The sequence below is a fragment of the Lepidochelys olivacea genome (genome assembly GCF_965140295.1).
Source record: "Lepidochelys olivacea isolate rLepOli2 genome assembly, chromosome: 2".
Classification (NCBI taxonomy): domain Eukaryota; kingdom Metazoa; phylum Chordata; order Testudines; family Cheloniidae; genus Lepidochelys; species Lepidochelys olivacea.
This window is the reverse complement of record NC_140412.1, coordinates 205,268,661-205,290,554: the sequence shown is the minus strand read 5'-3', so window position 1 is coordinate 205,290,554 and position 21,894 is coordinate 205,268,661. Positions and strand designations below refer to the sequence as shown.

Genomic DNA, 21,894 nt, shown 5'->3' with positions numbered 1-21,894 from the left:
TATACCTCTTCCAGATTGCCTAGAATCCCACTGCATTCTAATGTCTCAGAAGGTAGACTATCACTGCCCTGGCTCGGCACTTCCATTTGTAGAAGATGAGTACAGACAGCAGTAAAGATGAGGGTCAGGGTGTGTCAGGCTACATAATTTGCTTGGGAGATCAAAGGGAAGAACCACATGCTGAATACGGACAGATTCTGAGCCAGTGTTGGAGATGTCATCTGTGCGGTCACTGAAGTAACCAAAGACTATGACTACAGGGGGATGCTAAAAACAGGCTTGATAGCAGCTTGATTAGCTCCAGTAGGAAATCCACAGGAGTGTGGTTATATACAACTATCATATGGCTACTCTTTAACCTGGCATTCACATACCATGCAAACACATTTGAAATAGTCCACTGTTGAGAGTGCAAAACTATGGCTGCTACTCCTTCCTTGTCCCCCCTAGAGTCAGGCATCACAAAGTTACCACTTGGCACCAGCTGTTAGTACAGGTCCACCAGAGTCATCCAGCCAGATTTCAGTGATACACAGTGAGTTTAGGTCATGAGTTACAGCCCTGATCAGGTTGTATATGGTGCTCATTCTGCTGAAGACCAGTTAAATACAATAAGCCGCATCTTAAGGTCACTTCAGCGAAAGTGGACAGAGCATGGAGTAAGACTTAGGTGTGGTTGGAGAGATCCAAAGACAATGCCCACCACTGGGTTTCAGACTGTGGTTTTTGGTTCAGCCTTCCCCAGGCCAATCACAACTGGAACAGTGAAGGATACTGAGTTCAGAGGAGGTGAGGGAGAGAGAAGCAGGCTGTCCAACCTCCGCAGTGGGATCAAACTGAAAGTTTTCTATAGAACATTATTTGACTAGGAGACAAAGGTGCAAAATGATGCGTATCAGTAATTTTTTACAGCCAAAGAGCAGAAAATGAATCACAACTAGCAACTGCTTTTTAACCTGAATGCCTCACTAATTTAGAATCTATCGGGAATGTATGAATCCTCTATGTCTGTTACAGAACTTCTACAGAAGAGGATGGCAGATTGATGTGTAAAGCAAAAGTCCTGAGAGCAGCATATCTATTTTGCAAAGTTTGGTATTCACATATTGATACATTTCGAAAATTACTATCTCCTTCCTACAGACATCAGTTCAGTTTCCCCTTCCCTACACCTCTGTCTCCACAAAGCTCCATAACATTTCCTTCAACACTTGTCTCCATAACACTTCCTTCATGCATCTAGCCATGGCAGATCATTTATGGGAGGTCAGAATAAAAGTGGGAGGCTAGAGGGAGGTCCCATCATAGAAGATTCCTAACACGAGTTACACCTAGAATACAGATGTGATTGAAAGATTTTCTTGGGCTTCTTGTTTTGTTTTCAAGTAAAGAGAACATATGCTCACATCATGTCTCAGTGTCTTTAAAGAAAAATAGGATATTTCACTTGAATCAATCAAAACTTTTTTTCTTTTTATAACTGCCAATGTTTGTTCAAGACCTATGGCTATACCAAGCAGAATTTCCCCTGCATTTTCCAGGAACAAATAGTCCAGTTGTATGCAATGTGATGGCTAGTGTCTGGGGTGAAGCAGAGAGTCAACTGAGGATAGACACTATCAAAGATGTTCCTTTGCTCAGAGTCAATGTTAATTACCCTCGTTCAGCATTGCATAATAAAACTCATATAGATAATTAAGTTACTGGAAAAAAATCTCCACTCCAAGAAAAGTCACTGGTAAGTCAAAAGGTAGTAGGTATCCACATGACTGAGGATCTGAATATTCAGTAATCAAAAATTAAATAGCTTGTATAGTGTTTCATGCTTTGGGGAGATTAACGGTGGTGTTCTCTTTTTAAAACAACCAACAATCCTGTGCCACCCTGGCATCCCCATATTCACCACTGTCATATAATTTTGCAATGTTTCATACAAAGTATGCCTTGTGAGGTGTCATTCTAAAAGTCTTGATCTGCTAGACATTAATATCTCATTAGATTGTATGTGCTATCATTGTATGTGAAGTTATGAAGTTTGGCTATGTATGTGCTACTGAAACATATGGGGTTGAGAACACCCACAAGCAGCCTTTCAGGTACAACAATAAAAAGGTCAAACAAAGGTGATGGCTTATTGAGGATATATGCACAAGCATAAGGATTACCCCAGGAACTGTGTACGATAGAAACCTCTCAGAGATAACACTACACAATGGGAACTGTTTGACCCAGGTCACAGAAAAAGAGCTTTCCAGCAAGTTGGAATAAGATATAAAAGGGGGAAGTGACATCATGACTGGATATAAAAGGGGGAAGTGACATCATGACTGGAACTCACTGCCTCACTGCCTAGGGGGGCATGGAGAAACATTCAGGGCGGGGAGGCGACCTCCACGGGGTGGGGGTGGGGGAGGAAGCGCCACGCTTCCAACCCCAGCTCTGCCACCAGCCTCACTCCTCCCTCAACCCCATTCAGCCCCCAGTCCTCCAGGCCCAGCCCCATCCTCATTCCCTCTCTGCCTCCAAACCAGCTCCAACCCCAGCCTCAGCTCCTCGCGGCCCCCAGCCTGGTTCTGCCCTCATTCCCTCTCCACCCGCAGACCAGCTCTGACTCTTGCCCCAGCTCCTCCCCCAACGCCAGCTCTGCCTTCAGCCCAAGCTCCGCTGCGGAGGAAGCCTTGACTGTGCAGTAAAGGGGGAAGGGCACAGAGAGATTCCTTTACTGGTAAGGGCGGGACCACGACTGAAAAAGTTTGAACACTTCTCGCTTAAAATAATTTTATGCAAGGACAACTCTGGGAAATAATGAGCCTCTTTATCTACAGTATTATCCCAGTGTTAAACTCAAATAATTCCGAACAATTGGCACCAAAGTGGAAATAGATATTATTTTAGCTGAGACTGTGCCCAACAGTCAATTACAGTGCAGGGATATATTGTACAGTAGTAAAACGAGTTAATTAACATCTACTTGAGATCACTCACCCTGTGGTACAGCAAGTCATTTTCTCATAACAGAATGGTCAATGACTTGTTTCACTGGTCACTATAACTGCTCGAGAAGATGCTGTCCAGATATTGGAATCATAAAAGAGTAGCAAACTCTACTGAAGCCTTGTTAATGTTTGAAATATACAGAATATGGGGAGGAGGAGGAAAGATGAACTTGCAGTGGCTATTTCCCCTGACGGACACAACTAGCAGCAGTCATTAGGCATGTTTGTGTCCTTTTCAAGTTGTTTTCCTTATACTTACTTTCTCAATAAAATCTGGTATCTTTTTTTTGTCTGAGAGTTGGTCCGAGGAGGAGCACAGTTCTATCTCCAGTGTGTGTCCTTCACTGTGAACATCACTTTTCACAGGTCTGAAGAGACAGAAAAACACAAGTAGAGCTTTTAAAATTAGATCCCCAAAAATCCTTAAGTACTTGTTCTTAATAAAGTTTGGTTCCATGCAGAACTATCATTCAGTCCCAGCACATGTTACACAGAACCCAACACAGCTTCATAGCTCAGGCGAACCTGCAGCTTCAGAGAGCTATGTATTACCTAAGGAGGGAAGCTATCCCCAAATGATGGCTGGGTTATGCCTAAGTGGCTGCCTAATCCCTTCATCTGCCCAAGGTATCATGCCCCAGCTAGGGTCTTCAGAATGATATTAGGGAAGAAGTAGTACACATGTGCCTCTTGGACTGTGGAGGGGGCAGGTTCCACCCTGATGGATTGACAGTGGATCTGACCCCACACAGACAAGCATAATAGGCCTGCTTTACCAGTATGACAGATGAGCTCCCCCTTCTCAAAGTGAGAGAGCCAGGCATCACAGAGATCTAACAGAGGGACAGAGCTAAAAGGAGAGAGTGTTTTGTGGGCAGTGATTTCTTTGTAAGTTAAAGTAGGGAAATCCCTTCCATCATCGCCTATCTGGCTCCAAGAACCAGATTTTGCCTCCTTTTAGGAAGAGTCAAGAGTTTATTAATGTGTCACAAACAAAAAAATCAAATAACCCAGGGCTTTCCACATTTTAAAAAACAAGAATGGTGGTTGACTTTACAGAATAAGGAAATAAATATAAAATGTGTCATTTTCTGAGCAAATCATAGAGTCAATCTGGTTAGGTAAGAAATATTTTCCAGCCCACACAACATAATAAATAAATAATACATAAAACTTTTCATCCATGAATCTTAAAGCATTTTACAAACATCAAATAAATCTCATAATACCATTCTGAAGTAGTTACTAATATCTCAGTTTTACAGATGTTTAAACACAGCCACAGAGACCCCAGTTTTGCAACTCTTACTCCCACTGTGTTATTTAGATCAGTAAGAACATAAAAACGGCCATAGTGGGTCAGACCAAAGGTCCATCTAGCCCAGTATCCTGTCTTCTAACAGTGGCCAATGCCAGGTGCTTCAGAGGAAATGAACAGAAGAGGTAATCGTCAAGTGATCTATCCCCTATCGCCCATTCCCAGTTTTTGGCAAACAGAGGCTAGGGACACCATCCCTGCCCATCCTGGCTAATAGCCATTGATGGTCCTATCCTCTATGAACTTATCTAGTTCTTTTTTTTAACTCTGTTATAGCCTTGGCCTTCACAACATCCTCTGGCAAGGAGTTCCACAGGTTGACTGTGTGTCATGTGAAAAAATACTTCCTTTTTTTTATTTTAAACCTGCTGCCTATTAATTTCATTTGGTGACCCGCTAGTTCTCCTGTTATGAGAAGGAGTAAACAACACTTCCTTATTTACTTTCTCCACACTAATCATGATTTTACAGACCTCTATCATATCCCCCCCTTAGTCATCTCTTTTCCAAGCTGAAGAATCCCTGTCTTATTAATCTCTCCTCATATGGAAGCCATTCCATAACCCTAATCATTTTCGTTGCCATTTTTTGAACCTTTTCCAAATCCAATATATCTTTTTTGAGAAGGGACAACCACATCCTCATGCAGTATTCAAGTTGTGGGGGTATCATGGATTTATATAGCGGCTATATGATATTTTCTGTCTTATTATCTATCCCCTTCTTAATGATTCCCAACATTCCGTTAGCTTTTTTGACTGCCACTGCACATTGAGTGGATGTGACTCCAAGATCTCTTTCTTGAATGGTAACAGCTAATTTAGACCCCATCATTTTAGATGTATACTTGGGATTATGATTTCCAATGTGCATTACTTTTCATTTATCAACACTGAATTTCATCTGCCATTTTGTTGCCATTTTGTCACCCAGATTTATGAGATCCTTTGGTAGCTCTTCGCAGTCTGTTTGGGACTTAACTATCTTGAGTAGTTTTGTATCATCTGCAAATTTTGCCACCTCACAGTTTACCCCTTTTTCCAGATCACTTATGATTATGTTGAATAGGACTGATCTCAGTACAGACCCCAGTACAGACTCCACTATTTACCTCTCTCCATTCTGAAACTGACCATTTATTCCTACCCTTAGTTTCCTATTTTTTAACCAATTACCAATCCATGAGAGGATCTTCCCTCTTATCCCATGACAGTTTACTTTGCTTAAGATTCTTTGGTGAGCCACCTTGACAAAGGCTTTCTCAAAATCTAAGTACATTATATCCACTGGATCCCTCTTGTCCACATGCTTCCTGACTCCCTCAAAGAATTCTAGTAGATTGGTGAGGCATGATTTCCCTTTACAAAAACCATGTTGACCCTTCCCCAACAAATTATGTTCATCTATGTGTCTGACAATTTTGTTCTTTACTATAGTTTCAACCAGTTTGCCTGGTACTGAAGTCAGGCTTACCAGCCTGTAATTGTAGAGATCATCTCTGGAGCCCTTTTTAAACATTGGCGTCACATTAGCTCCAGTCATTTGGTACAGAACCTGATTTAAATGAAAGGGTACAGACGACAGTTAGCAGTTCTGCAATTTCACATTTGAGTTCCTTCAGAACTCTTGAGTGAATACCATCTGGTCCTGATGACTTATTACTGTTTAGTAAGGCTGTCAAGTGATTAAAAAAATTAATTGTGATTAATCACACTATTAATAATAGAATACCCTTTATTTAAACATTTTTGCATGTTTTCTGCATTTTCAAATATATGGATTTCAATTACAATACAGAATACAAAATGCAGAGTGCTCACTTTATATTTATTTTTTATTACAAAGTATTTGCACGGTAAAAAAAACAAAAGTAGCATTTTTCAATTCACCTGCAAGTACAAGTACTGTAGTGCAATCGCTTTATCATGAAAGTTGAACTTACAAATGTAGAATTATGTACAAAAAACTGCATTAAAAATAAAACAATGTAAAATTTTATAGCCTGCAAGTCCACTCAGTCATACTTCTTGTTCAGCCAATCACTCAGAAAAACATATTTGTTTACATTTGCAGGCGATAATGCTGCCCACTTCTTATTTACAATGTCACCTGAAAGTGAGAACAGGCATTCTCATGGCACTATTGTAGCTGGCAATGCAAGATATTTGTGTGCCAGATGCACTAAAGATTCATATGCCCCTTCATGCTTCAACCACCATTCCAGGGGACATGCGTCCATGCTGATGATGGTTTCTATTTGATAACAATCCAAAGCATTGCGGACTGATGCATGTTCATTTTCATTATCTGAGTCAGATACCACCAGCAGAATGTTGATTTTCTTTTTGGTAGTTCGGGTTCTGCAGTTTTTGCATCAGAGTGTTGCTCTTTTAAGACTTCTGAAAGCATGCTCCACACCTCATCCCTCTCAGATTTTGGACGACACTTCAGATTCTTAAACATTGGGTCGAGTGCTATTGCTATCCTTAGAAATCTCACATTGGTACCTTCTTTGCGTTTTGTCAAATCTGCAGTGAAAGTGTTCTTAAAATGAACATGTGCTGGGACATCATCTGAGATTGCTAGAACATGAAATATATGGCAGAATGCGGTTAAAATAGTGCCAGGTACATACAATTCTCCACCAAGGAGTTAAGTCACAAATTTAATTAACACATTATTTTAATGAGCATCATCTGCATGGAAGCATGTCCTCTGGAATGGTGGCCAAAGCATGAAGGGGCATACAAATGTTTAGCATATCTGGCACGTAAATACCTTGCAATGCTGGCTACAAAAGTCCCATGCAAATGCCTGTTCTCACTTTCTGGGGACATTGTAAATAAGAAGAGGGCAGCACTATCTCCTGTAAATGTAAACAAACTTGTTAATAACTGATTTTTTTCCTAGTTAATAAGTCTTTAGTTAGTTTATTACAGGATTGGCTATAAATGTTGTCTTTGGTTTGAGATCTGAGGTACAATTGGCCTGGGGTAAGTGACTGGTCTTTTTGGACTTAGAGTAACCTCAATATTATTGTGATTTTTGTTGTAAAGGACCATCTATCACAAAGGCAGGCTTGCCTGGGTGGCAAGGTAGACTGGAGTGCCCAAGGGGACTGTCCGTGACTCCAAGTTAAAGCTGTTATAGTGCTTAAGGAATCATAGAATCATAGAATATCAGGGTCGGAAGGGACCTCAGGAGGTCATCTAGTCCAACCCCCTGCTCAAAGCAGGACCAATCCCCAATTAAATCATCCCAGCCAGGGCTTTGTCAAGCCTGACCTTAAAAACTTCTAAGGAAGGAGATTCTACCACCTCCCTAGGTAATGCATTCCAGTGTTTCACCACCCTCCTAGTGAAAAAGTTTTTCCTAATATCCAACCTAAACCTTCCCCACTGCAACTTGAGACCATTACTCCTTGTCCTGTCCTCTTCTACCACTGAGAATAGTCTAGAACCATCCTCTCTGGAACCACCTCTCAGGTAGTTGAAAGTAGCTATCAAATCCCCCCTCATTCTTCTCTTCTGCAGACTAAACAATCCTAGTTCCCTCAGCCTCTCCTCATAAGGCATGTGTTCCAGACCCCTAATCATTTTTGTTGCCCTTCGCTGGGCTCTTTCCAATTTATCCACATCCTTCTTGTAGTGTGGGGCCCAAAACTGGACACAGTACTCCAGATGAGGCCTCACCAATGTCGAATAGAGGGGAACGATCACGTCCCTCGATCTGCTCGCTATGCCCCTACTTATACATCCCAAAATGCCATTGGCCTTCTTGGCAACAAGGGCACACTGCTGACTCATATCCAGCTTCTCGTCCACTGTCACCCCTAGGTCCTTTTCCGCAGAACTGCTGCCTAGCCATTCGGTCCCTAGTCTGTAGCGGTGCATTGGATTCTTCCATCCTAAGTGCAGGACCCTGCACTTATCCTTATTGAACCTCATCAGATTTCTTCTGGCCCAATCCTCCAATTTGTCTAGGTCCCTCTGTATCTTATCCCTGCCCTCCAGTGTATCTACCACTCCTCCCAGTTTAGTATCATCCGCAAATTTGCTGAGTGCGCAATCCACACCATCCTCCAGATCATTTATGAAGATATTGAACAAAACCGGCCCCAGGACCGACCCTTGGGGCACTCCACTTGATACCGGCTGCCAACTAGACATGGAGCCATTGATCACTACCCGTTGAGCCCGACAATCTAGCCAGCTTTCTACCCACCTTATAGTGCATTCATCCAGCCCATACTTCCTTAACTTGCTGACAAGAATACTTTGGGAGACCGTGTCAAAAGCTTTGCTAAAGTCAAGAAACAATACATCCACTGCTTTCCCTTCATCCACAGAACCAGTAATCTCATCATAAAAAGCGATTAGATTAGTCAGGCATGACCTTCCCTTGGTGAATCCATGCTGGCTGTTCCTGATCACTTTCCTCTCATGCAAGTGCTTCAGGATTGATTCTTTGAGGACCTGCTCCATGATTTTTCCAGGGACTGAGGTGAGGCTGACTGGCCTGTAGTTCCCAGGATCCTCCTTCTTCCCTTTTTTAAAGATTGGCACTACATTAGCCTTTTTCCAGTCATCCGGGACTTCCCCTGTTCGCCACGAGTTTTCAAAGATAATGGCCAATGGCTCTGCAATCACAGCCGCCAATTCCTTCAGCACTCTCGGATGCAACTCGTCCGGCCCCATGGACTTGTGCACGTCCAGCTTTTCTAAATAGTCCCTAACCACCTCTATCTCCACAGAGGGCTGGCCATCTCTTCCCCATTTTGTGATGCCCAGCGCAGCAGTCTGGGAGCTGACCTTGTTAGTGAAAACAGAGGCAAAAAAAGCATTGAGTACATTAGCTTTTTCCACATCCTCTGTCACTAGGTTGCCTCCCTCATTCAGTAAGGGGCCCACACTTTCCTTGGCTTTCTTCTTGTTGCCAACATACCTGAAGCCAGCCAGGTTAGCTGAGCTTCTTAACCCTTTACAGGTAACATGATGTTGCTTCTGGCCAGGAGGGATTTTATGGCACTGTATACAGAAAGGTAGTTACCCTTCCCTTTCTATTTATGACAATCACCTTTGTTAAATTAAACAATTGGGTGGAAGAAGATGATTGTTGTATTTGCTGAACACACTATACCTAATGAGAGCTTACATTTAGTGTTAGAAGATTGTAGGCAGTCCAGCTCCAAGCATAAACTCATTAGCAAAGTCACCTACCCTTTGAACCAGAAATGGCCTCTTTCTGTTTTTGTAATATCACCAAGAATGCACACAAGAGCTGTGCTAAGTCAAAAAAAATCTTTTAGCTTTCAAGATGGAATGCGGTGACTGCTGTTTTGTGAGGGTTTGGCCTGAGCCTCCATTTCCGGAGATTCTCCTCCATGGTGTTTAGGTCCCCGTTCAAGGTCGACTTGATGTTATTGAAGGTGGTTGCTTGTGTTGCCAGAGCAAAGTCATCCACATATACAAATCTGCACGACTTCATTGGTGGCATGTTGCTCGTGTAGGCATTGAAGAGCGTTGGCATGAGTACTGAGCCTTATGGAAATTCATTGTTGAGGAACCGGGGCGAGCTGACTTTGTCGTCCAAATGGAAACGTATCTGCCTATTGCTTAACATCATCCACAGCAGGCTTAGTGTTTTGAGGCAGGGGATAATCCTTGCAAGCTTCAGCGTCAGGCCTTTAATCTAGACTGTATCGTAGCAATGCTGAGAAGCATTTGTGATATGAGAAGACTGCACTGCTTGTTTGTACTTGTCCTGCAAATAGTGGACTGTGGTCCCCATGGCTATCAATCCAGCATGAAACGGATTCTCTTTGAAGTCTTTAAATAAAAAATGTGAGGACTTCAGTAACTCAGCCAGAGGTTATGGGCCTACTACAGCAGTGGGTCAGTGAGGTTCTGTGGCCTGCAATATGCAAGAGGGCAGACTAGATAATCATGATGGTCCCTTCTGGCCTTAAAGTTTATGAGTCTAAAGGTATTTTTCAAAACTCTTTACTAAAAATTTTAATTCTATTATGAATGTTTATTCTCAATTTCTCTCTCTCTCTGTTTGGAATGACTAAGCAGGAAAATCTATTGATTTTTATTAAATTGGGAGATTAAAACATAGAAGGAATTGTGTTCCCTTTTATTTATTCATCCCTAGCCACTGAATGTATTACACAAAAATACTCAGTACAATTTTAAACACAGAATAAAGCAAACAGACTCATTTTCTGTTGATTTAAAATGAGTTGTACTGGGTTGGAAAATTAAAAGTACTTTTATAGTTTTGGGGGTAAAGTTTGTAGATAGGTACAAAAATGCACGTTACTTTACAATTTTCAGATTAATTGTGTTATCCACTGGCTGTATGCCTCTTCAAAGTAAATATTTTTCTAGCTGCATTTAATCCAATAAATTATTAGAGTAAAGGACACAAAATGGACTGTTTTAGCAAATTATTAGTCACAGGGATTGTTTGCTTTTTCATGACAACACATTCCAAAATATAAAGCAGATTTCAACTTGTTATTTTCTGTCTTAGCTGACAAAATGCAGATGGATTATAAACATGAAGAACATGTTAAGTCTATTCAAGCCTACAAATAAATATCCAAGCCTTGCACAGCAAACATTAGCAATGACATTGCTATAATTTCCTGATCTAGGTCAAAACTCAGCAGGAAATCTCATTGTCTATTTTTATCCCAGCTCACTGGAAGTGCTTTACCTTTCTGTCTTCTTGATCAGCACAGCCCTGAAGATTTGTTCCTGGGGAGTCCTCTCTTTTTTATCAGTTGGCTGCACAAAAGGGTGGACAGCAGCCAAGATGAAACCCTGCTGATACAGTTCGTGCAGCTGAGATGGAAGATCACACCAGGAAGAGAGCCTGATGGCAGAGGATCTTGGTAGCTCAGCTGGAAACAAAAACAAAAAATAAACTGATCAATAATCCTAAAGTAAACTATCTTTTTTTGTATTCCAGCCTCTTTGGAAGTAAGCATGCTTCACACTGATGTGCACCATTCCATCTGATTTACCTGTAGCTAACTGAGGTTTACTTGATTCCAGAATTGTTAACAGATTGTTTTGCAAAAGGGTTAATTACTGCATAAATGATTTGTCCAATTAGATGTAAAGGGTCAGACTCACAATAAAATACAAAGTTTGCTGGATGTTTCGTGGATAGCATGGGGAGAGAAGACTTAGTAAGCATCCAGCAGTAGGCACCATTCCAAGTTTCAGGAGACATCATTCTATCCCACTATAATGATCAGCACCAATGGTCAAAATGTAACACAAGAACAAGGGGACATTCATTAATGAATGTAAAAGATGACAAATTCAAAAATAATAGAAGGAAGCACTCTTTTTTCCGCACAATGCACAGACTGCGGGACTCATTGCAACATAATGCCAGTGAGGCCAAGATCCCAGCAAGATTTTAAAAAATGGATATTCATATGAATAAAAAGAATATCCAGTCATAATAAGTGGGATAATCTTCCCACCCACACTCTACCTACTGCGGATTATTATCCCTTTCTCTGAAGCACTTGGTGCCGGCTACTACAAACAGATGGACCTTGGGTCTGATCCAGTCTGACAGATCCTATCTTATCCCAGTAGCCCTGCATACTTGACAAGAGACTCTGTAAATCATTTACAACAACCTTCCTGCACCTGCCTCAGCCACTCTCCATACTTTTTCAAGTGTTATCTGCAAACACATCTTTCCTCCCTGGCTTTGCTGTTTAATTCCTCTCTCCCTCGGCTATCATTTATTTTTTAACTAACTACAACCCAAGAGCCTAGTTTTGTGAGGTGAGGTGCCAAGTGCCCTCAATGCCCACTGAAATCGATGGGAGTTGAGAGCACTCAGCCATTTGCAGGAAGTGCCCTGCTCCCCACAGGACTGGACCCTTGCTGTAAGTTGCACTGGAATAGAGTTTGTTGAAAGATGCTAGTTATGCAAAATAAAGGTTTATTGTATTTCATTTCCCATCAGATTGTGTGGGTATCCTTTATGAATAATGAAAGAAGTTATCAAAAACTAATAAATATTCAAAACCAATAATAGTGAGGAATAATTTAAATAATAATAGGATAGCTATGCCATGTACACTTTTTCTTAACACATAAGAACGTGTTCCAGACAAGGATAATGAAGCTTTTGATTGAAGGCTATATGACAGTTTTTTGATTGTGTAAATAAAGAGAGAAACCTAAGAAATGTACATGGTGACAGACACTTCAGCTCTCTAAGATCTATAACAGCACACAAATCACTTGGGGTTCATAAAAAGAGCTATCCAATAAATAATGTATAATAAATATAAATAATGAAACACGCTGTTAATTACATTGGTCCTATTAGGGAGTAAAGTGGAGGGAAAAGCCCAAGTGTCCAAACTCTACTTATGTGTTGTTCAAAACGCCTACCTCCTCTGGAGAGCTCTCCCTTCCACGTCTTCTAATGACTATTCACTGTGAGCCCCAGAGTATACGAGAAGTAATTATATTAATAAAAAGAAAATGTAGGCTGAAATAGCTTTCTAACAGTGAGATCTATCAAGAATGTGGAATAGTTTCTCAAAGGGAATGGTGGGAGCCCTATTGTGTGAGAAATTTAGAACTGACCTCGACAAACCCCTGGAGCATATGTAGTAGAGAACAATGCCACACTAGCCAGTGGACAGTAAAGAGCTAGGTTATCTAGTCTACCCTATGTTTTGAGATATAAAAACTCACCCACAGAACATTTCTGCTAAAATGTTGACAGTTAATGTTGACATTGATTTATCCTCAGTATGCTTCAGAGTTAACACCCTACATCAATGAATAGGGGTGATTTCACTTCTCAGAGCTATTGTTTAAGGAACAATGGGAGATGCAGGGGCCATGCCTGCAGGCAGAGGCAGCGCACAGAGCTGCCTGGCCATGCCTTCACCTAGGAGCTGAGCAAGGGGGATGTCACTGCTTCCGGGGAGACTCCCAGGTAAGCGCTGCTGAAAGTCCGCCTCACCCCGTCCTCTGCCCCAACCCCTGTCCCCTTCTATACCCAAACTGTGCTGGGGGGGGGCAGTGGCCCAAGAACTGCCCCAGCAGAGGCCGGTGTGACTGGTGCAGGGGCTGCCTGAGCTGCCTCTGATCCAGGTGCACCGGCCGCTGCAAAAGTCACGGAGGTCATGGAAAGTTGCGGAATCCGTGACAAACTCCCAGCCTTACTCATGCTTACCTTGGGCATGGACACTGAATGTGTCTTTACCTATGTCTGGATTATTTTGCATACACCCTAAAAGAAAGATTTGGGGATCTAAAAGAAGGTCAGCACCAATGTTCCCTCTAATTTTTGACAGGCCATGTGCGCAAAATATTTCTTCTGTGCAAATTAGTGTGCGTGCAGTGTTTTGCCGTGTGCATGGGGTTTAGGATCTGTGTGCACACGCACACGTGCGCAGCTTAGAGGGAACAGCGGTCAGCACATTAGTATGAGACAGTTGCCTAATTACTTCCTCCCAAATGCCAAATACAATGGGAAAATGTCAAAGCAAACATATTTGTGCCCCAAGACAAGCACTTTAAAAATCCTTAGTATTATTTCCATCTATCTTAACACTCTCATAGAGCCTCATCCAACCCCCAATTAAAGTCAATGAAACAAGTCCTATTGACTTCAATAACTGATAGCATCTTTCACCTGAAGATCTCAAAGCATTTCAAAGTATGATTTATCCACATTTTAAAGATGGGAAAACTGAAGCTGTGAAGTAAAGTGTCATACCCAAGGTCACACAGCAGGTCAGTGGCAGAGCAACCCTTTCCACAATTCCAGTATTTACAATAATTACACACGGCAAACCTGTGTATCCTGCCACAGGTCCAGTAAATTCTGAACAGGTTTTTCTGTGGTATCAATCTTGGTTTTAAAGTGACTGTAACTCTACTAACATTTTTGCAGATTCTGGTCCACATTTCCATGTTTATTGTTACACTTCACATCCTGACCTCAGTGATTGCTCTGTTTATTCAGTCTAGGTTTAGATGAGAATGTGAGAAGCTTGTAAATGACAGATGCTGTATTTTTCAATTTAGCTAAAGTTGAAAGTAGAAACAGAAGTGTGGGGTGTGTTTGGAACTGATTCCCAGGCAAATTAGGTTGCTGCTTGGCTGATAATTGAAGCTGCAACTATTTCCAGCAGTACTCATTACCAACAGATTAAACAGTATCTTACAGATCCTAGAGAAGGAAAAGAATATTCCCCCATGAAACAACTGACATCCATAAGGGCCATGAGATTCCTGGAGTCTACAACTCCAGGGTTAGCCCATAAATTCTATATTGCTAATAGGAGAGATCTCAGATTGTTTCCCTCCTGCAGAGAAACACAGGGAGACAGAGCAGGCACAGAATTCTATAGGGTGAACTGTAAAAAAATTGAAGGGGATTGTTCCCTCAGGTGCTTGGGCCTGTGCAAGGTGGAGGTGCAATTTCCCAACCTCACAGATCCTGAGGTCCACAGGGAAGCAAAGACTGAGAATCACAGATGAAGAGGCAGCTACAGCAAAGGGACTCCTTGGAGTTGTTCTGGTGGCCTCATCTTCTCCTGACTGCACAGCTCTTTCTGGAACAAGGCTACCATTTGGTGAACACTTTCTGGCTGCAAACTAGTAGCTGAGCAGGAGAATCCACAGAAATCAACACTGCTTCCAACAGCATTAACTTCCTCTCGGAATTTGAAACAGAACTCAGAAAGGCTAGCAAGGAATGGCACCACAGAGAGCGACTAGTACCTAGGTCCATCTCCTTCTTCCCCAAAACCCTGCAAAGCCTAGTCCCTGCAGAGAGGCTTCTAACAAGTTCTTATGATGGGCAGATGATGCCATAAATCTGCAACTCCCCTAGTGTCCCACAGGACAGAGTCCAATGGATCTCTGTCTCCTCTGCTTGTTGCACCAGAGGGGATAATTTGGACTTTTTTCCTTTTGTCAACCATAGTGACCCTCTCAGAATCCACGTAAAGATATGGAGAGTATTTACTTTGGTAGCACTGTCCCCGTGTTTGCATAGAAAATGGCACTGGTGATGTCCAAAGCTCCCAGTGTTCACCCACTTATGGCTATCCCAGGTCTTGTCCCTGAATCACAAGGTGATCTGTTCCAAAAGACAATGAGCTAAATCCACAAAAAGGACTTAGGCTTTGCTGAGGGCAGGGGTTCTCAAACTTCATTGCACCATTACCCCCTTCTGACAACAAAAATTACTACATGACCCCAGGATGGGGGACCAAAGCCTGAGCCTGCCCGAGTCCCACCACCTCAGGTGGGGTGAGAGGGGGGCCCGAGCCCCACCACCTTGGGAGGGAGGGGGGCAAAGCCAAAGCCCCAGGGCTTCAGCCCAAGGCAGGGGGCCTGTAACCTGACCCCCAATCCCCAGGACTGAAGCCCTTGGGCTTGAGCCCCTGGCGGTGGGATTCAGGGTTCTGCTTCAGCCCTTGGCCCCATGTAGTCTAAGCTAGCCCTGGTGACCCCATTAAAAAGGGGTCCAACCCACTTTGGGGTCCTGACCAACAATTTGAGAACCGCTGGCCTAGGGAACTTTAATGGTGGAAACTGAGGCGCCAAGGGATTTTAGGCATAAACAGAATTAGGCAGCAGATGAGTGAGGTTTTGATGAACTCTGGTGCCTAAATGTTGGATTTAGGAGCTTAATGTGACAATTAGAACAAGTCTTTTTGTGGTTCTGGGCCAATGTTTATAAATACTGTTGTTCCCTTAAGGACTCCATAACCCCTGGAATTAAGCCAAAACACCCATAGCAATTGTGCTAGGGTCTATGCTGAGATAAGCAGATGCATCCTTTATCAGATATTAAGAGAGAAGAATATTACAAATGCAGTGGGCTGTTCCACCTGTATCAAACAATTAGACTTGGATAACTCTGGGAAGCTGCAGTCTACACCTTTCACAAATAAGAACTATAAGGAAATTATGTGAAATAATACATCAGTTGTCCGCACCCATGATTAGGAGGACAATCATATAAATATATTAAACTTTTCATATTATGCAAATATCTTAACAAAATCTGAAAATAATCATAGAATCATAGATTCATAGAATTTTAGGACTGGAAGGGACATCGAGAGGTCTTCTAGTCCAGTCCCCTATACTCATGGCAGGACTAAGTATTCTAGGCCAGTCCTGACAGGTGTTTGTCTAACTTGCTCTTAAAAATCCTCTAATGATTCAGATTCCACAGACAATTTATTCCAGTGCTTAACTACCCTCACAGGAAGTTTTTCCTAATGTCCAACCTAAGCCACCCTTGCTGCAATTTAAGCTTCTTGTCCTATCATCAGAGGTTAAGGAGAAGAATTTTTCTCCCTCCTCCTTGTAACAACTTTTTATGTACTTGAAAACTGTTATCATGTCCCCTCTCAGTCTTCTCTTTTCCAGACCAAACAAGCCCAATTTTTTCAATCTTTCCTCATCCGTCATGTTTTCTAGACCTTTAATCGTTTTTAGAAGGAGTACTTGTGGCACCTTAGAGACTAACCAATTTATTTGAGCATGAGCTTTCGTGAGCTACAGCTCACTTCATCGGATGCATACCGTGGAAACTGCAGCAGACATTTGTTGCTCTTCTCTGGACTTTCTCCAATTTGTCCGTATCTTTCCTGAAATGTGGCACCCAGAACTGAACACAATACTTCAGTTGAGACCTAATCATCATAGAGTAGAGCGGAAGAATTATTTCTCGAGTCTTGCTTACAACACTCCTGCTAGCACATCCCAGAACAATGTTTGCTTTTTTGGCACCAGTGTTACACTGTTGACTCATATTTAGCTTGTGATCTGCTATGACCCCCAGATCCCCTCTCGCAGTACTTCTTCTTAGGCAGCCATTTCCCATTTTGCATGTGTGCAACTGACTGTTCCTTCCTAATGCAGTACTTTGCATTTGTCCTTGTTGAATTTCATCCTATTTACTTCAGACCATTTCTCCAGTTTGTCCAGTTCATTTTGAATTTTAATCCTCTCCTCCCAAGCACTTGCAACCCCTCCCAGCTTGGTATCATCTGCAAATGTTATAAGTGTGCTCGCTATGCCATTATTAAGGATACGATTCTGTCACAGAGGTCATGGATTCCATGACTTTCTGGGACCTCTGAGACTTCTTCTGGGGTAGGGCTAGAGAAACTGTTAGTACTGGGGCTGCCGGAGCAGCGGCCACCAAAACATCTGGCTAGCGGTCAGCCCCTGGTCTGTTGTTGCAGCAGCCAGCAGCCAGAGCAGCAGCCAGCCCCAGAGCAGTGGCCCCTGGAACATCTGGCTAGCAGTCAGCCCCAAGGCCACTGGAACAGCAGCCAGTGGCCAGCCCCAGGGATGCTGGAGCAGTGGCCCCCAGAAACCTGACCAGAAGTCAGCCCCAGGACTGCCGAACTGCTGACTGACAGCCTGCCGCCAGAGCAGCAGTCCTTGGCCCACTGGAGCAGCAGCCAGGGCTGGGTGAGCCTCTGCCGCAGGAGCAAGGGCAGGGCTGGAGCAGCTGCAAGCCCCAGCAGCGCTCTGTTTGACTTCCCCTCAGGGTACTTGTAGAAAAAGTCAGGGACAGGTGGCGGGCTTCCGTAAATTTCTGTTTATTGCCCGCCATCTGTCCCTGACTTTTACTAAAAATACCAACAACAGAATCTTAACCTTAGCCATTATCTAAATCATTGATGAAGATATTGAACAGAAATGGACACTTGATATGCCCTTCCAGTAAACCACTGATAACTACTCTCTGGGAATGATTTTCCAACCAATTCTGCACCAACCTTATAGTAGCTCCATCTGGTTGTATTTCCCTAGTTTGTTTATGAGGTTATGTGAGACAGTATCAAAAGCATTACTAAAGTCAAGATATACCACATCTACCACTTGTCCCTTATCCACGAGGCTTGTTAGAAATAGTTAGAAAGCTATTGAGTTGGTTTGACTTAATATGTCTTTCCCCCGAATTTTAACCTTTCCCATTTGACAAGGAGTAATGTCCCTCTCCATATCTTATGTTTCTAACACAGCTAAAGTAAACATTACTCCTTTTGTTTTCTTTCTACTTGTGCAACGACATAATCAAGGAACTCAACATAGCCCCGGGAAGAGCATTTGTTAGTTATCTGCCAAAGTTGTATTTATTTAATCTCTCTGCACTAGAGGAGTATTTTTAAAAATATTTTTAAGATAGTTAGAAAACTAGAGGAAATCCCTCAACCAGATTATAACATTTTTAAGACAAGTGAAATTTAGAGCCTCAACTTCTGAGCTCTGCCACTTAAAAAATTAGAAAAAGGAGAATGGGCATAGTGCTTCACTATAAGCTGTAACAACCTATGTTATGGGATTTTTCTTTTAAAAAAATCTATTTATTTATTAATATTTTTACTTAATGTGACTTTAGAGCATTAACTTTTAACATACTTCCTAGATTAAGCTTTTTAGCCCTTGGCCACAGTCACCCACAACTGCTAGAGACTAATTTACCCTGTGAGGACAGTGACACTGCTGATAAAATTGTTGCATAAAATCAATGTTTATTTTTTTGGACCCATTTTAACTCACTTGTGTTCCCCTGTACAGAAGTTTTCATGCCGGCAATTATTCTGAAATCCCAAAAGATCTAGATGGCTGCCCAGTTTGCAGTGTGATGTAATAGAAAATGGTCTATTTGGAATTTTTTATAACAAAAGGCAAAAATACATATTTAAAAAGAAATATGTATATGCAGAATATACATATATCTTCTCTGTTATGTGGTGCAAAGGCAAGCAGTCTGTAGTAGCACATGGCTAAAACATGGTGCACACTTGGTGCATAAGATGAAAACAGGTAAAGGCAATGCTCCCCTAGTACAGCAGTAAAGCTGCAGTGCGCCAGCCCACATTAGTGGACATCCTGCAGAGTTTTACAATGGAGCAGGCAGACCCCTGCATCTAGAAGGAGCTGATTGCAGGCTTGACGTCTACGTCAGCATCAGCTTGCTCTGTTGCATCCTGCGAAGCTCACTCGCCGGGTCACAGCTACAAATCTGCTGGGAGGAAGCTAATGGTAGCACATCCAGAGAGCAGCAGTGAGGCCAGCGCTAGGAGAAGGGGGTTTACAACTGAGCACAGGCATGGATGATGAATAAATTAGCCCTATGCTCACAGGGTTTCTGACATTTTTACTCACAAACCCTGGGTCTGTGTGTGAATTCCTGGCCATATTTACTGCCTCTTTTAGCAACCCATCAGTTGTATAGACAGAATAGGAAGATGTGGTGAATGACTCTGTTCTATGTAATTATCTATGCTCTGTATGTAGGATCTCAGAGGAAAGCACATGACATTTAGTTCGCATGAGGACCGGTACTTTTATTTAATATTTACTCCTTTCCAACACACCCTATTTTGCTTAATTTAAATAAATATAAATAAAAAACAGGCTTTAGTTTCCTTAAGTCCAAGTTCTAAACAGGTTTCTAAAGTACAACCTTCAATACTTGAAGGCATATCCATGGGCACGTACAAAAAAAATCTGTATTTGCAATAAATACAAAAAAAGTTTGTTTTTCTGACAGAAGAGTTTTCTGGTAGAAAAGGAAGTTTTATCAAAATCTAAATGTTTCACAGGAATGTACCAATTTCAACAAAAATGTTGACTGGATAAAATCTACTTATTGTTTAGACTTTGTTTCAATAACATCAAGACATTTCTAGTTTATGAATTTGATTCATTTTGTTTCAACTATTTTATTTATATAATATATATTTAAATATCATAAGCCATTGACATTATCAAAATGATTCAACATTATTGAAATGAAATGTTTCTGTGGTTCTGATTAGAAATTTTGGAGAATTTTTGTCCCACAGGAAGTTTCAAAATTTTGGCTGTTTTGCTCTGTTTCAGAACAAAGCAACAAACAAAAATTCTAATTTCAGAATTTCACATGAAAAAGAAATTTGGTTTCCGACCAGCTCTAATTTGCATGAACAAGTGTGAACAAGTTGCATGAACAAGTTTGACAGGTAATTGTCCACAAGTATTGAGGATGCATTTTATCAGAGCTGCTGAAATTACGACCTTTTAGCAACCTGTAGTACACATGAAGTCAGCACAGGTTGAAGATGCTAGAACTGGGGAAGAAATTGGTCTTTGCAGAAAAGCCCATATTTCAAGAAAAGAATCTTGAAAATCTTTATTCAGATCAGGAAAAAAAATTACAGGTTTTTTTTCCTGAGCCAAATCAGCTTCACCCTGACAGCAAAGCCTGCCCAGCTTGATTTTAAAGGAAAATTCCAGTAATTACTTTCAATGCATTAGATAGATAAATATTGACTAGGACATGTTTTTAAAGAATTTTCAAACAGGCTTTTAATTGTCACTATTTCAGTTCTCCATTTAGTGAAGGGGGCCATGTTGTCTCTCTCAGCAAGGATTTCTACTCTAGACTCTTAAGTTCCCCTCCTGAGTAAAAATGCACAAGAGTGGAACACTTCCATGAAAAACTGCTGTGAGGGAGGGTGAGTAGCATCACTGTATCCTCCCTTGCACCACAATGCTAGTGGCAATGTAGGTGGGACAGAAGGTGTGGACAAACAAGTTACTAAGGACCACACACCACTGATCCCTGAGAAGATGCTGAGAGGGTCATCCTCTATGTTCCTCTCAATCACCCCTGGCCCTGACAAGCTCTCTTGCTACACAGTCATTTATTCCTGGGGTACAGTTGCGTTTAGTCACTCTTCTGTGTGGAGAAGGGTGTACACAGAGCTGCAAGGAGGAGTTAATGGGCTCTGAGCAGCATTTTTTTTTTAAATGCAGACATGAGGCCACATTAGGAGGAGAAACATGCAACTCACTACTCTCTGACCTCTCCCAGTTGTTCCCTAGCCATTCCCCCTTTTTTTGCCCAACAACCACAGAGGGTTTCTGCAGACAGGACATTGGCAGCTACATGAAGGAAGAACTCACAGAGCCTCACTTCCACTTCACACAGGCCCTAACCTCATTCTGCAGGATTAAGGTGTGGAGTATATAGCCCTTAGTGATAGAGCAGTGGTTTTCAACCTGTGGTCCGCAGACCCATGGGAGGCCGCCAACTATGTTTAAGGGGTCAGCGAAAGGTTGTCATTACCATAGAAGAAGGGTCTTCGACACTGTGGGTCTGCAGACTACGTCTAAGATTTCCAAAGGGGTTCACACCTCCATTTGAAATTTTGTAGGGGTCTGCAAATGAAAAAAGGTTGAAAACCACTATGATAGAGCATTGACCTTCCCAGCATGGTGTAATGATACAGCATAGGCCTGAAAGGGTCAATTTGCCCTCTTATAAATCAGAAAATTTAAAAGCTACTGTAATGCAAGCACTATGTATTTTTCAATAGTTAATTGAACAGTTGGTTTTGAACACTGAAAGGGGTCACCATCACCATTCCTTCCAACAATTAACCTTCAATAAGTCTAATTAGTTATTCTGAAGAGGAGTGGTCAAGAAGGTTATATTTGAACATGGTATAAATATTACCAGAGAAATATTGGTATTCTCTGAGCCCATGAT

General features: G+C 42.0%; 1 protein-coding gene across 4 annotated transcripts in view; it reads right to left on the bottom strand.

Moving 5' to 3' along the window:
* Positions 1-21,894, bottom strand: part of RFTN1 (raftlin, lipid raft linker 1) — a 109,909-nt gene that overhangs the window by 55,248 nt on the left and 32,767 nt on the right. For all 4 annotated transcript variants that reach the window (XM_084620308.1, XM_084620309.1, XM_084620307.1 and 1 more), the window contains exons 3-4: positions 11,038-11,224; positions 3,256-3,364 (exon numbers count right to left, since the gene is read on the bottom strand). In XM_084620308.1, coding sequence (XP_084476434.1) covers positions 3,256-3,364; positions 11,038-11,224 — 296 coding nt within the window. The remainder of the gene's footprint in view (positions 1-3,255; positions 3,365-11,037; positions 11,225-21,894) is intronic.